The sequence below is a fragment of the Sturnus vulgaris genome, chromosome 7 (genome assembly GCF_052056855.1).
Source record: "Sturnus vulgaris isolate bStuVul1 chromosome 7, bStuVul1.hap1, whole genome shotgun sequence".
In the NCBI taxonomy this organism is placed as follows: domain Eukaryota; kingdom Metazoa; phylum Chordata; class Aves; order Passeriformes; family Sturnidae; genus Sturnus; species Sturnus vulgaris.
Window position 1 is genome coordinate 14,429,251 of NC_142249.1, and position 16,100 is coordinate 14,445,350.

The 16,100-nt window shown below is 38.6% G+C and overlaps 1 protein-coding gene across 5 annotated transcripts; it reads left to right on the plus strand.

The window, feature by feature from the left end:
• Window positions 1–3,247: 3,247 nt before the first annotated feature.
• Window positions 3,248–15,417, plus strand: SGO2 (shugoshin 2). 5 transcript variants are annotated; one of them, XM_088167834.1, is made up of 9 exons: window positions 3,248–5,326; window positions 6,483–6,637; window positions 7,192–7,367; window positions 7,738–7,815; window positions 8,553–8,635; window positions 9,025–9,251; window positions 9,714–11,678; window positions 13,322–13,463; window positions 14,989–15,417. In XM_088167834.1, exons 2-9 carry the CDS (start codon window positions 6,493–6,495, stop codon window positions 15,092–15,094), a joined length of 2,922 nt encoding a protein of 973 aa, XP_088023960.1. In that variant the 5' UTR covers window positions 3,248–5,326; window positions 6,483–6,492; the 3' UTR covers window positions 15,095–15,417. The 5 variants fall into 5 exon arrangements, with proteins under 5 accessions (XP_088023960.1, XP_088023956.1, XP_088023958.1 ...); XM_088167830.1 differs by having other exon boundaries at window positions 3,249–5,326; window positions 6,360–6,637; XM_088167832.1 differs by having other exon boundaries at window positions 3,249–5,326; window positions 6,391–6,637.
• Window positions 15,418–16,100: the final 683 nt, after the last annotated feature.

The following is a 16,100-nucleotide window of genomic DNA, read 5'->3' on the forward strand; positions in this document are numbered from 1 at the left end:
ATTCCAAAGCCACAGTTTGGACAGGGACATGGCACTGTACAAATGTGTGTGTTTGCATGCACGAGTAGACTTGTGGAATTCAGATGAACTACCTGTATATATAAAGTCATGCATGCAGAATTATTTTACAACCTGGAGTTGCCCTCTTCCATTGCATTTGCCAATGATAATGTTCATTACGAGCTATTCCAACGTAAACCAGATACAAAAAGAAGTCAAAATAATGCCAGCTACAGACTTAATATATCACATATAACCTAAGAAATGGTTCAGCTCTTGCATATCTGTAACAGGATATTGCTTTGAAAACAGTTATAGAGACCCAGTAATGCAAACAGCCAAATATTCTGCACCTTTCGTGTAAAAAACTACGGCGTTTTACTTGGCTAGGAAACACGAAGCTTACTCTTTCGAGACAAATAGGCAAGCAGAGTTACGTGGTCATGATGGGTGACCAGAGCTCAGGAAGGACATCCTGGAAAATCCCAACACAGTTCACAACACTAAAAAAACGCAGCTCTTTTTGAACCAATGACAGCGTAGTTTCTTTAAAAACTGATCCTTAATTAGGGCTGCTTTAACTTCCAGGGCCGCTCGCTCGCCCCTCCCGTGCCCCGGGGCGCTGCTCCGCCTACGAGCAGCAAGGGCAGCGCGCCGAGCGCTCGGGCCGGGGCGGCGGCCCCGCGTTACCTGCGCGCTGCTGGCCCGCGGCCGCCCCGTCCCAGCGCTCTGCTGCCGGGCCGCGCTCGCAAAATGGCGGCCGCGAGGGACGGGCCGGGCCGGGCCGGGCCGGGCCGGGCCGGGCCGGGCCGAGCGGGCACAGCAGAGGGACAGCCCGTGTGCCCGGGCCGGGCACAGCAGAGGGACAGCCCGTGTGCCCTCCCGGGGTCCCTCCCGGGTCCCTGGCGCGGCCCAGCCGGTTGCAGGGCCCCCGCGGCTCGGCTGCTGCTGCTCCCCAGTGCTGCTGGCAGGGGCTCCCTCAGGCACCTTCCCAAGTGTGGCCGACCCGCCTGCAGTCGGCTGCTCTGTAAGGTACAAACCGTGCTAATATTTTTTATTTTTTTAATTACAAGTACTGGTTTCCTCAGAATGGGTTTGATTCTATTGCTGTTTCTATAGTCTCTATAGTCAGAATCTTAGAATGGTTTGGTTTGGAAGGGGACCTTGAAGATCATCTACTTCCAACAAGCTTGAACACGGATGGGGCATCCACAGCTTCCCTGGACAACCTGTTCAGTGCCTCACCACCCTCACAGAAAATAATTATTTTTCCTAATAGCTAATAAAAACCTGTTCTCTTCCAATTTGAATTCATTTCCTTTTGTCCTGGCACTACACGCCCGTGTAAATACTCTTGCTTTAAGGTACTGGAAGGCTGCAGTTCGGTCACCCTGAAGCCTTTTCCAGACTGAGCAATCCCAACTCTCTCAGCCTTTCCTCAAAGGAGAGATTCTCCATTTCTCTGATCTCTTGGTGCCCTCCCCTGACTCACTCCAGCAGGTCCCTGTCCCTGCTGTGCTGGGAGCCCAGAGCTGGATGCAGTGTTCCAGGTGGGATCTCAGAGCAGAGGGGCAGAATCCCCTGCCTTGCACTGCTGCCCACGGGGCTTTGGATGCAGCCCAGGGCACGTTTGGCTCTCTGGGCTGGGAGTGCCCATGGCTGGGTCATGTCCAGCCTCTCCTCCCCCAGCTCTTCCAAGTCCTCAGCAGGGCAGCTCTGGATCTGAGAGCAGCTTGAGCTGACTCCTGATATGGTGGTGCTGAGTTGATGGCTGATGATCTTGAAGGCCTCTTCCAACCTTGATGATTCTGTGATTCAGTAATGCAGGCAAAATGCCTCACCATCATACAGTCATTTAAAAAAGACATTCAGAAAGTGTCCTATTAAATTCCTTATGTTGACATAGAGTTGTGTGGTCATCAAAATGCATGCAATTAACAATAGTGTATTTTTATTGCTGCCTGAAGTCCAGTAAAATCCACGTACTTCACTGTACACTGCACATATAAGAAGTGTGCCTATATTGTATTTAAGTAGTTTACTCAGTTATATCTGCAATACCTATTGATTTCCATCTTGTATGACCCTAATTTTTTGACTCAGTTTCCTTTTGGAGATGTTTTGTCACCAATTTAAGGTGACAAAAAAGATATTTAAAACTTCAGCTACAGACTCACTTGCTAAAGGGTCAGACCAAATGATACGTGACACAGAGCAGATACAATTCCAATTGTGCCACTTGCTTTATTCTGGTCTGTTACTACATTTTTATTTCTGGGAATACCCAAATATTCATGGGCTACTGTGTTTCAGTTAACGTTTGGGACCATAAACTTTTAATTCTGACTTCCCTTCAGTCAAGTGAAGAACATTAGAGGAAGGTGCCAAATAAATCATATAAATCATCATTTGGTGCTAGTATGGGGATAATAAATTCTCTTTGAAATTGTGTAATTCTGAGAGATCACTTACTGCTTAAAACTCACTTTTTATGTAAGGCAGATCTACATTTGAATGGCAGTTCACGCCATTTAGCAAAGCCATAAAGTAAGCACGTTTCATTTTTCTTGGCATCTAATCATGCTCCAATTTGCATCAAAGAGAGGGAATATCATGCCAGGCACTAAGGCTCTTCTGTGCTCCCTGGACAGTTCTTGACCAAGAGTGTACCAGAAGCCAGGTTTCTGATGCTTAGTACCTAATGAACTAACACAAGTTACATGTCACTGAATGAAATACAGGCTGATAATTCACTGGGAATAGTTCATGCATAACAATTGCAACTTAAATGTGACCGTTGTTGTCAAATGTTACAGTGTAAGTACAGCCTTTGGTCTTTCTCACGCTAAAACATTCACTTAAAGGAGCTGCAGCTTTCCATGCTTCTTTTCACCCCTTAGCTGGCTTGGTTTTGCCTCAAAAGTCTGAACAATGTTCCTGTATTTCTGCACTGTGAGACCAGAACAATATACACAGTTTTAGTCAATATACGTACACACACACACACACACACACACACATATATGTGTGTATATATATATATATATATATATATATATATATGTAAACAATGCAATAGGTTTTGGACCTCATATTTAACCCTGTGAATTGTCATTACAATTCAGGCTTAGTACAGTATGTACTTGGCAGAAAGTGTGCAGCATAACCAGCCCCCACAAGCAAAGTGCCTTTTGAGCTGCATGTTTTGGGAAATGAGCACAGGGATGTTTTTGTTTGGTGTTTACTAGTTTCCCAAGGAAGCCAGGCTTACACACTCATCCTCTGTATATTTGTGTTTCACTTTACTAATTTCAGTCAAATTTACTGGAGAGGAGGAGGCATTAGGAAACGGATTTTTCATTAAGCTTGTGCAAGAAGTGGTGTGATTAGAGGAAGATAGATTCTTAATACTATAACTTCAGGAAAAGCTATATCATGAGCTCAGCTCTTGTTGGACATCAGAAAAACCAGAAAGAGAGAAGCTGTTCTACATGATCTACCCACCAGAAGTGCTTGAGTCATAGCTCACACTGTATTAGGCACTACAAGATTAACTCCTCAACCAAGATTGTTCTCGGCCGTGAATATGTAGGTATGTGGTAAGGTACCAATTCAGTTCCCATGTGATTAGAGCTTCCACAAGAGTCCGTGTGTCTTTCCCTCACTACCTTTCATTTCTATTCAGTTTAAAGACCAGTCATAGGATCCCAAGTGACTGAAACCCATAATTCTGCTCTTAATATACACTGAAGATCTATAGGCTGTGAAACTTGGCAGTGCTTTAAGTTCTTTCCTACTTAGAGTAGCTGGCAATTAACAGGAGATTTTTACACATGAAGTGTTCCAGCGTGGGAGTTCCTCAGTGAAGTGTAAAGGAAAGTATGACCATGGGTGGAAATGCAATACTTCACATTTTATTTTACATTTATTGCCCACAGTAGTGACATAAACACTAAATGGAAGCAAATTGGTGATTGCCTCTTCAAGACTTCAGACCATTGTGGAATTGGAGGAAATGAAAACTCATTGTTGGATCTGGAAGGAAAACACTGCCTTGTGGAAAGGAGAAGGACATAAGTTTTATTTGATTGGCTTTCTATTTTTAAAGTTATGTATGGTTATTTGCTCTTTTATTTGGCCAGAGTTTTATAGTGGCTACAGTGACTCCAAGTTTACTTGTAAGGGAAAATGATGTGTGCTGGATCAAAGCTGTATTTTAAGGGTTTTGCATAAAAGCATAGGGTTTTGCAGCTTCAGGGCCACACTGAGAAACTCTATCATACATCATTCACTAAAAAATGGTAGAAGTGAGGAACTCTCCAAATGCTGCTTAGAGCAGAATATAAAAATAGTAAGTTCATGAAGATTCATTTTCATTTAATGCTACTCGTGTTTAATGTGTGATTCCTTTGACTTACTTTATAGAATATTGTAATGTTGGCACACAGCAGGATAAGGTTTTTTTGACAATTACTGCATTACAGAAAATTATGTTTTTTTAATTTCAACCTTCTGCATCTCTGTAAATCTTCAAATAAAACATTAATTCTGCTTACTCTAAAATTACCAATCTCTGGATCAAATTTAGCAATTAATGTCCACCTTAGCTAATGGTGGAACTGGGCACACATAGCCAGTAAAACAGAATGTGTGTGAAGAGAATGTTAAAGGGCTTTTTTGGACTTAGAGATTTTGGGGAAAAGCATTTAGACTAAAGTACTTCCATGCAATTCACAGTCCTAATGTTATCTGAACCAAATTAAAACTGGGCTTGCTCAAAATCTCTTGTCAGAGATTTCCTGCCCTTCCAAGTCTGTAGGTATGCAGGCAGCATGTAATCCACTAGGCTGTAAATTTATCTCTGTTCTCTTCCTAACTGCCCTGATGTCTATCTATATATATTGTTATTCCATGTTTTACTAATAGCTCAAAATCAGCCAGAAAGAAATTTAACTTGCCACTGAGAAGGAATCACATCTTTTTCTCTCTTCAACCTAAAGGAAATCTTTGGACTCACAGCCAAACACCTCAAACTCTTACTAAAAATCTCTTGACGGCTAAGTGGAGTATCTGGAGTTTCTACCCCCTTCCTCACAGTGCACTGAGATTGATGCTAAGCGTTCACATCCTTAATATCTTTTTTTTTTTTTTTAATTTAACTGTATGTTATTAATGGTTGGTATTGAAAATGGGAAGTTACAAACACCCAACTCCTTTTTAAAACACACAGAGATGTGGCACTAAAGAGCCGGAACCGTGGATTAGCGGTTAATGACCTCTGCATACCGCACTTCTGGAACGTCCTTGACAGAACGTAAGGGCGCGGGTGAGCTATTTTAACAATTTTATAGGAGATTCTGCGCGTGTGTGACCTGTACAGCGTGGGAGCCGCTGTCCCGCACGCCCCGTCCGGCCCCGGGCCGGGCTCGCGGCGCGGCCCCCGCGCGTGCCCGGCCCAACGGCCCCGCCTCGCTCCGGGCCCTGGCGCGCGCCACGCCGTTGGCTCTGAGGGCTCCGAGGGTTCTGAGGGCTTTGGGGACTCCGCGGGCTCGGAGGGTTCTGAGGGCTTTGGGGACTCCGCGGGCTCGGAGGGTTCTGAGGGCTTTGGGGACTCCGCGGGCTCGGAGGGCTCCGAGGGTTCTGAGGGCTTTGGGGACTCCGCGGGCTCGGAGGGTTCTGAGGGCTTTGGGGACTCCGCGGGCTCGGAGGGCTCCGAGGGTTCTGAGGGCTTTGGGGACTCCGCGGGCTCCGAGGGCTTCGAGGGTTCTGAGGGCTTTGGGGACTCCGCGGGCTCCGCGGGCTCGGAGGGCTCGGAGGGTTCTGAGGGCTTTGGGGACTCCGCGGGCTCCGAGGGCTTCGAGGGTTCTGAGGGCTTTGGGGACTCCGCGGGCTCGGAGGGTTCTGAGGGTTCCGAGGGTTCTCAGTGCTTTGGGGACTCGGCGTCCTCTTGAGAGTTCCGAGAGCTTTGAGGGCTCCGAGAGTTCTCGGCGTTCTGCGGGCTCCGAGGGCGGGCGGAGCCTCGCCCTCCCGCACCTCTGCTGGCCGGCCGGTCTCCGCGGCTCTCTCGCTCGTTTTTTCTTCCTCTCTCTCTCTTTCGGGTTAACTTTGCGCCTTTTGTAATGCGGTTTATTTAAATGCGTCCGTTTTAGATCTGTCCTGACAAAGCACAGTCTGGTCTGGTCGTATTGTGAAGTGGTAGAACCTTTGGGGTTTCAACTTGGATGGTTAGCGTGGGAATAGACAAACTAAAAAACCTATGATCTTTTCAGGTTTCATGTTTTACTAGTTAAGTATTTTGCCTGTGTTGATGTCTTTTGTGCTGATTAATTCATTAATCTGTTTTAATTAACTGAACAAAGGGAAAGACTGAAGCAATTCTTTCAACTTCAGACACAGAAATCCTCGTAAGACAATAAACTCAACTTTGAAAAGCGTCAAAAAGATCATTTATTTATTTGGACGTTCCGCTTGACGGTGTACAGATTCAGTTTGATGGATAAAGGTGCAACTGCTAAATCATCATCTGCTGTGTTCACCCCAAATGCTGCTAAAGGATGGATGAAGAAGAGGGATGGAGTCTTACAAACTGCAAAATGGAATGCTGCTTTAGCTTCTAAAATCAAAACTAAATTAATAAGTAAGTCTTGTTAAAATAAAACTGAAGCTGTATACTGTACTTAGAATGTCTGGCTTCAAAAGGAATAGCAGTTGTATTTAACATGATTAGCTGAAATTCTGCCTGTTAAAACGTTCTGTAACAGATAGGTATAGGTAGGTTTTCATTAGGACAGTGGGAATATATATTTTGAATATAAATATGTATTTTTTCTTTGTGTTGTCAAAACTCATATTTATTATGAGAATGTTTAAACATTTTAATTTGTAAAATTTATTAATTTTTAAAGAAATTTGTCAACATTTTTATGCCTGTGAAACTATCAATTTTTGAATGTTTTCTTCTTAAAATAACCTTATTTCTAAAAATCCAGACTCTATGCATGAAATAAGCTTGAAACAGACAAAAGTAGTCATTAGAATGACAGCCACATAAACAGTTTTATATTGGAAAGTGTTGGGCTTTGCTGCTGTTGCAATAGAACCTACAGATAAAAATGTTGTCATATAGTGATAATTCACACAGAGGGCCTAGAATTGAAACTGTTGAAAATATTATTGTTTTGTCTCCTTTAGATAACTCATCTATGTTTAAAGTATCATTACAACAAAATAACAAAGCATTAGCTTTGGCTTTGAGTGTTGAAAAAGAAAATTCTCGCAAGCTAAAGAATGAGAAGATTTTTCTTCAGAAGGAAGTAGAAAAACTCCAGCTTCATAATATCTCACTTCGTCAAAAACTAACCTGTTTGGTATGCTGCAAATAATATAATTTAAACTTAGAGCAGCTAAACTAAGCTTTTATCTTTTTTTGAAACTTCATATTACTTCTTAAAGTGGTGACTTAAAATACATGTCTCAGATTTGTGAAGTTATATCACTGGACAGCATAATACTTACATTTCATTTTTCTTTTGTAGCTTTTTTTTTGAACTATTTTGTCTATCAGTTTGTATATCTATAGCTATTTTAGTCCCAGGTTCACCTTTATGCTTATAGGTATTGAGATAAGTTTGTGCTCAATTAAGTCTAAAAAAAAATTGCAGCATAGATGCACCTTTTATATCTTGTCTCTTCTTACGTCAGAAGCCACTTAAAATATATTTTTTCTATTACATGCAGAATAAAACTCTTATTGGAATAGATGCATTTTTGAACGAAAATCTCTTAACTGCAATAGAAATAAGCAGTCCTTCTGAGGTAAGATGTTTTTTCAACTTTATCATATTGAACTCATCTTCCAGGATGAGATTTTTCAAAGCATGAAATTAGGTGCGATGTTGAAATACTATTTGTGTTGTAAAACATTTACCCCAATTCCTTAAAACTTGAGATTAAACCAGTGTGGTAAAATAGATATAATTTTACTGAACTGAAAATTTAGGATTTTGTCTAGTTTCCAAAGTACCTAAAAGTTAAATATCAGCCGGAAAGTAGGATCATATGGTTAAAAACAAAGAGCTTAGCACTTCAGTGCGTAGCGAGCAAGCTACCTGCCTTCCTTGCTTAGTGCTGCAGTAAGTATCTTACATCTGGAAACTTAACTAGAAAACATAGTCCATGTTAGTACTTGTGTCATGGAAGAAATACAATTAATTTTTAAAAAAGGAAAACACCGTGCTGTCTGTTCTCAACTTGCTTAGTGTTTCTCTGTGTTTCTATATGTATAATGGACTTTTCATGAGTTATAGCTACATTTAGAAAGTCTGTACATTCCTTTGGGGTAAAATTTTGTTATGTATTTTAATGAGTTTTGTAACAAAATATTTCGCTTTAAAATTATTGCATGTGTTTGAATATCATGTGTCTACCATCAGTGCATGTATTTTTCTTCCATTCATTTTTGTGGGGTTTTTTCCCCTGTGGATATTTCCAATATTTAAAATGTAAGATAATATTTAACTATTTGTATTTGCCTGCTGTTCTTCTTTTGAAAGGATCTCCAGAGTTCCTTTCCCCTGTCAGCTGGCCCAAGCAGCCCTGCTGGTCACAAGTTCAGGGGCGCACGTCAGTCGGCTCGGTAGGTGGATGTATTAAATGCCAAAGGTGGTTGGTGTCTGGGGCTTTCTCTTACTGCTAATCTATGTATATTGTCCTAGGTAGTTTTGAGGTAATGAGAAACCATTTCCTGTTTAATCCAGAAATTGCCTGTTTGCAACTCAGAATTTAGAGAGAGAGTGGTAGACAAAATCTGTGTTTGAGTAAGTCACTGCATGTTTCATGTGATCTCACGAGCCCAAAGCAGATTTCTCTATCATCAAAAACACATTTGCCCCAAGACGGAACCCAATATCATATTTGATTTCCTGTTTTCTGCTATTTCATATTATTAAGGGAACATTTTAAACAATTGAATGTCATGAAAGAAAATGTAACAAAAATCTTCACAGTAAAATTTTCTCTTTTCAGATCTGTAGAATTGTCAGCAAAGCTTCCTTACATTACAACAGCTAATGCAAAGCAGCAAGGTAGCCCTTCTCTGGGTGAAGCATCAAATCCTTACAAATGTATCACTAATTTGACAGAGGAAATGCATGCAGATCAAATCAAGTTTGCATCACTCTTGCCTTCTGGTACAAATAATCAAAAGTTAATTGAAACAGAACCAATGGTTGACAAGAACAGATTTTTGAAAGGTATGATGTATTTCTGTGTGATTAATTTTTCAAGCTCTCTGAGAATTAGTATTTAATAATTCATTACTCAAGGTAATAGGTATAGTAAAAAGTATAGTAAGATTCCTAAACTGTAATAAACTACTGAAAAAAAAAAGCTCAGCCATAGGTATAGGTGTCCTGACAATCATGTATAGAATAATATTCATTGAAATTACATAACTAAGATAACCAAATAATAGCTGACATAGTTACAGAAAAAGAGTTTTATTTCTTTTCCATTTTTAAAAGTCCAACTTCAGTAAAGTATGAAATTAGCTTCAGTTTACTATATTTTTAATGACCAACCATAGAATGCATGTATTCAGTTTTTTAAAAAAAGTGCAATTTTCCATACTTCTGGTTCAGCATTCAGTAGTTTTGTGCAGATAACTACACTCCATTCTTCTTCTCCCCAAGCTGCTGAAATTTTTCTCTTTGCAGAACATCATCTGTGTGCAGAATTAAGTTGCAATAGTGCCTTCCTGACTCATGGAAAAAATACGCAATCCTTAGAACAGTCTGAGGAGCCTACAGAGCAATATCATGGTAGTTCATTGCCATCCTATGAAAATGTGACTGAAAGAAAGAAAAATGCAGTACTTTGTAAGTCAAAACCTCAACCTAATGTAAAGGATTTTGATAAAAAATGTAGGTCATTGAATCTGCCTCATCATGATATCAATGGTAGCAGCAATGCCAATGATAGGAATTTGCAGGAAGATTCAAGTGACTTGTCTTGGCTTATTCTTTCACCTCTTACATTTAACAGTGAAAATAAGACAGATTTTAACAAGCTGCTTTTTACTGACAAGATGAAGCCTGAAGAAACTGTTTATGATGCTGATATGGAGTTGACTTGTAGTGATGCAAGTGAACTACTCACAGTTACAGCAAAAGGCAATTATAAATTGCACCGAAATAAAATTAATAATGCCAATTCTGACAAAATATTACCAAATTTCAGAAAAGTAAAATATTCTAAGAAGGACAAAGAAAAAATTAAAAGCAAGACTGAAGTCCATTCAAATGTGCATGCAGAAGAAAGGCACTCTAGGGCTGACAGTAGTGAAATTTCAGAAACTACTGATTCACAAACTCAGCTATTCCAAAGTCAGACAGAACAGCTGCCTACAGGAAATTCTGTAGAGCAACAGAGTAGAACAGGTAAAGCTAAGGATGCCAGGAGGACATACCAGGTTAATGTAATAAGTCCAAGAAAACTGGAGACAAATAAAGGAATTTCCTCAGAAATGTCTGGAGAAGTGGACAGCAGAATACGAAAAACAGACTCGAGCTCATCTGTTAACAAGATCCCACCAGAAGTTTATTGTGCTGAAAATTTACCGTTCCAGGATAGCATTTCTGATGTATTGCCTTCTTTACAGCAGGGCTTTCTGAATACAAATGAGAAAGATAACAAACCAACAATAAAGAGGAAAACTTCTCAAAACCTTTCCAAAGCAAACACAGCAAAATCCTGTAGAGAGGAAAATGGCCAGGATGGAGAATATATTTCAAAAAAATCTCAAACCGAGGTAAACCAATGTGACAGCAGCAAGAAGAAACAAGACCAGAAGAACATTACACAGAGAAAAATGAACAAAAAAAGTAGTTATAGACAAGGTGGAGAAACTGAAAAGGACAGCCCTCATAAAGTTAGTCAGAAGGCAGACAGAAAGAGCAGCCATTTCTCACCAGGCAGATTGAAGCGTACATTGGCAAAGGCCAGCCGGAAAGCATGCATAATACCAACGGAAAATCTTACGCGCTTCTCAGTTTGTAAAAATGAAGAATTAAAAAATAAGGATTCATTGCTTGCAGAGACTGGAAAGAAAGTAACTTTAACTCAGCAAATGCAAGTAGCTTTAGTTACTCAGAATGGTGGAGCTCTGTATACACCAGAAGCTAAAGAACATGTTGATGCTGCTAACAGGTTAAAGAAAGTAGATTCCTCAGCAGTGGCCAAAAAAACAGAAAAAAACACCTCCCACATAAGTAATTTTCCTGATAAGCATATAAAGCAGAAACAGAGGTTTAGTTCTGATATTACTGAGACCAGACAAGAAAAAAGCTATTTCAGGTATATTGATCAAGGGGATCAGAATATTTTGGATGACCAGGAAGTCCCTCATGAAATGAATTCCTTTGTGAGTAAGTTGAGGCCTGTGATTGAAGTTGAATGCTGTAAGAATATGCCATGTAAGGCAGAAAGCCTTTCCCAGGAAGGTCTTTCCAATGTGGAGCTCCCAGCTCTTGATAATGCTTCCATCAACTTCTCTATATTGAAAAGCTCTGAAATCCATGGGCAAAATGATCATAATGAAGCACCGGATGCTGAAAAAGTAGAACAAAATATGGATCATACTTCTAAACAGAGTAACAAAAATACTCTGACACCTTGTCATGGTAAGTGTGTGGGCTAGAAAAAGCAAGGCATTTTGAATTAGGTAGTGCCTGAAATAGTGGTAACATGTCTTCTCTTAATTCTGTTCTCTCGTTGCTTTATTAGAGTAGATAAAACAAGAGTGGAAAAAAAGTAAGAATGAAAATCATCAAAATTTTCTATATCATGTATCAATTGCAATAATCTTTTAAATTGTGGTGACTAATATCCTTTTTGCTTTTCAATATATCCCAAGATGATACTTTTTAGGGCAGATGTAAGTAGTCTACATTCTTGAGAAGCAATTTTAGTTAAAGCATGTATTCCTTTTTTGAAGAATTACATTACATTCAAAAATTTGGGGATTGAAAGGTAAAATAGCTTGAGCTTTTATCTAAGGGAAACAAGACAGAAGTACACAGTTTCCTTCTTAAATGGAAAAATAGCTGTACTTAAAGATTTAATTTTTGTTTCTTTAGAAACACTACAACTCAACAGGAATTCTGATATCTAAAAGAAGTATGTTGAGTTTTTCTATAAACTGCCCATGTGCCAACTTTGATGTGACAATCTCTTTTTTTAACTAAGATACATTAAGAACGTAATAAAAGTTCAATGTAGTCTGGAAGATAGGCTTAAATTCTTCTATAATAAATGCAATTATTATAATGCAATGTAATTGAGTTAATGGAATATATAACTAACACATCTGTACAAAAATTTAAGTGTACTTCAAAACATAGCTTTCAAATTTCATAGCATTAGGGATCTGTTTTGTAAACATATGTATTCTCAAAAAGTTCCTGTTTATTTCATAGTCTGAGAAAGCCCCAACACCTAGACAGTATCCTAGCTCAAATTAATAGTTTGAATCCCAAACTATTAAGCTAATACTGCCTCAGCTTCATTTGAATGCTGGGACACAATGGCCAAAAAAATCTCCTGTTTTACATGAGAACAGAATAGGAACACTGGCATAAAGAGACTGTTGTGTGAGGTTTCACTCTCTGTGATTTGCAGTTGCATTTTCTCATGTTCAGTTCTTTCTTTGGAACATGGAAAAAGGATCCCATACTTCTAGTAGCTATAATAGTAAATTAGTAAGCCCTTGTGATCAGCAGTATCAAACACTGCTGGCATAAAAAGCAAGGTAGTTATTTGATCTTCATCTATTTAAGCGTAGTTCAAAAGACAGCTAAGTTTTCATCCTACATCCAAATCCAGTTCTTGAATTGGAAGATTGCTATGCTCATTTTTTACACATAGGCCCAAAAAGAAGGCATAAAGCTGGAAAATGCAGAACTAAAAAACTCATGTACAGCTTGAACATTCAGATTATACATGTGTGCCCTCGCCTTGTGTTCAATGCCAGGAGCTGTGTGCAGTGTTACTTTTGTAAATGCAGTAAGGGAGTCCTGAGCAGTCATGGGGCTGCTCTGAAGTGTCCCATGAGCCAAGGCAGACCTCAAACAGCTCCAGGTTTGTACAGGATGAAAGCTGCTCTAGTAGCACTTTCTTTGGTCATCTATCCCATTTTGTGTTAGTGTAGGAGCAGTAACCAATGTACCTGAATTAAGAAACACATATTAAAAATAATTATTAATTGAATTTGCATAATGATTCAAGAAATATTTAAAATTAAGCATATAAACTACTGCATTTACAGGGAGAAAAGCTTTCCAAGATCTGACAAATACTAGTATACAATTTCACACTCCTGTACCTAAATCCCCCCAAACTTCAGAAGACTCAGCACCACTGAGACGAAGCAGATCCACTGTTTGCTACAAGGAGCCCAGTCTGCACAGGTAGGTTCACAATAAATTGGGGCTTTTGTTCTTGTTTTTTGCATACATAACTACCCCCAGTAAAGATTATTAAACCCCCGAATAAACAGTTGAGCTATCACAAATCTCTTTTGCAAAGATACTTCAGTGTTGATATAAAGCTTCTCCAGTTAGCGTGGCAGAATTTCCAAGTGCCAAAGTAAGACAACAGTAGTATTCAAATTCTAAAATATAGGTTGGACTAATGCAGAATAACAGTGAATCTTAATGTTTATGATGATATAAACCCCTTTAGAGATGAATGGTTATGAATGTTATACTTAAAGGTAAATTATACCATAATAATGTCCTTGTAATCTTGTCAAATGGAAAAGAAATTTATGTACTAATATTATGTAATTCAGTAGTTTTGCTTTAACTAGCTGTATATAATATAAGATTATTAAAAGACAAGACATAAATTGTGAAATAACTTCTAAAATTTAAAAGAGGATTTGAAACCCAAACTTCCATTAAGAAAACTAATATATATGCCCTTACATGAATAGATCTAAATATAAATGGACCTTTAGGTTCATTACTTCTGAAAATAGTCTGCAAGTTTTTGCCAGAAAGTTGTTGAGGTTTTTTTGTTTGGTTTGGATTTTTTTAAAGTATAATATTAATTTAAAGAACAGTTCCACTATGTTGAGTGTGTTTAGTAAGTAGGATGTGTATTCATGAGGTAAAGATAGTAAAAGGCTTCCCTGGAACAGCGTTGAGAGTGACAGGATTGTAGCAATTTATGACAACGGTCTAAAACGCCTTTTTTTTCTGGCAATACTGTGGCAGGAGAAGAACATAAAGCACAAACTGAAAAAAAATTTGGAGCACTGTTCTCATACAACCTCAAAATATTTTTTATTTCTGTGAGTAAGCTAATAATTGAAGCAGTGAGAATGAGGGAAAGTAGAAGCTAAAAGTAATGTAGGAAGTCTTCACTTTATCATTGGCAATTCAGAAATATTTGTGCCAGATAACTTGTAAAAAAAAAATTGGAAAGGGATTTGAGTCACACTTATTTTACTGATTGTCTTATATGCCAAAATGCTGTAGTATTATATTTTGACACATTGCCACTCTTTTACCCCAAAATGATAAGGTTTTGTATTTCTAAGAAACAGTAACTAATAACACAGAAAAACGTTGATGTCAGTCAAGATTTTAGATTATTGTCTTCTATTTATATTTTAGTTGGATTTACACTGTCCTGAATGGGTACTGATAAGTGTTTGGTTTAAATAAGTTTTGAATTTTGTTTTATAGAAATATCCTAATATGATAGAGGTCACATAAAAAGACAAATATTTCTAGCATTATTTTGGAAAGTGGTAGTTATCTACATCTTGCTTTTTCAGACATACTTGTTTACCACAAATTTAATTTCTTTAGTGTATCAAGCTTTCATTAATGCTATTTACCATTTGAATAATTATGATTACATTACTATAGTTGCATAGGTGCTTGATGATAGGTGCCTGATGTCTTTTATTTCTTGTCTTTACAGCAAATTAAGGCGAGGAGATCGATTTACAGATACACAATTCCTGAATTCCCCAATCTACAAAGTTAAAAATAAAGGAAATTTTAAAAGCAAATCAAAATTTTATTGAAGAATAGAGAATTGCCTTTATGGACAATACTTCTAAAACGGGTACAATTGTTTATGTATATATGTAAATGTTTAGCAATATAAAGTGTTTGTTGTTCTTTGATTAGTAAAGATCTTCCACAATGAAATTTTTTGGAGAAGAACCTCTATAAAAGGGGCACAGAATACCTTACTGAGGAATGCGTATATAGGTTAGACTCACTCATGTTTTGCATTGCTGGTCAATAATTTATAATCTGTTCAAATGGTTTGCAGCACTTCTTAAATTGTTGGAAAAGATATGTTTTAATGAGAAATAAAAATAAACCAGCTTTGGGAATTGTACTGTGAGTTTTTCATATTTATTTTGAGTGGAACCATTTCTCAGTGCTGGTTGGAACAGATACACACATCCCAAATTTTTATTAATTTTTTGAAATAGATGGAGATAGTCCCTCTTTTTTTGATAGTTGACTTTTGGATTTGACAGAATCACACTGAGGTTTCAATAAGGAAATCTCATTGAGAAATAATGTAGGGAAGTTGTGTCTGCACTGTGTGCCCGAGGCAGCAAGAAAGAAAAAATCACTGCAATAGGAATTCAGTAGCAAATAGGATCCAGACAAAGCAACACCTTGAGTTTCCAATAGAGAGTGCCAATGTGACAAGTAACACATTCAGCTTTCAGGTTTTTGTACTGCTTCCCCTCTGCATTCCATAATGTGCTGGCAGCTGGCAGTTTTCTGGCAGGATCTTTGTAGATGCTGCCAGATGCAGGTGATAGCTCACTACCCACACAGCTTTTACACATTACAATGGATAAGGTTCGGGTTAATTTTTAACAACAGAAGACCATTTTTGATGAGATAGAGATTTTGATGAGATAACCTTATTTTAGTTACAGATGGTGGTTTTTCATGCATATGCAGTAGATGTTTACATGGGCCTAAAAACTGATCAGACACATTAATGGAAGAAAAATCTATGAGGAATTATCAGAAACACCATTTCTGGCATTAGGATGTTCC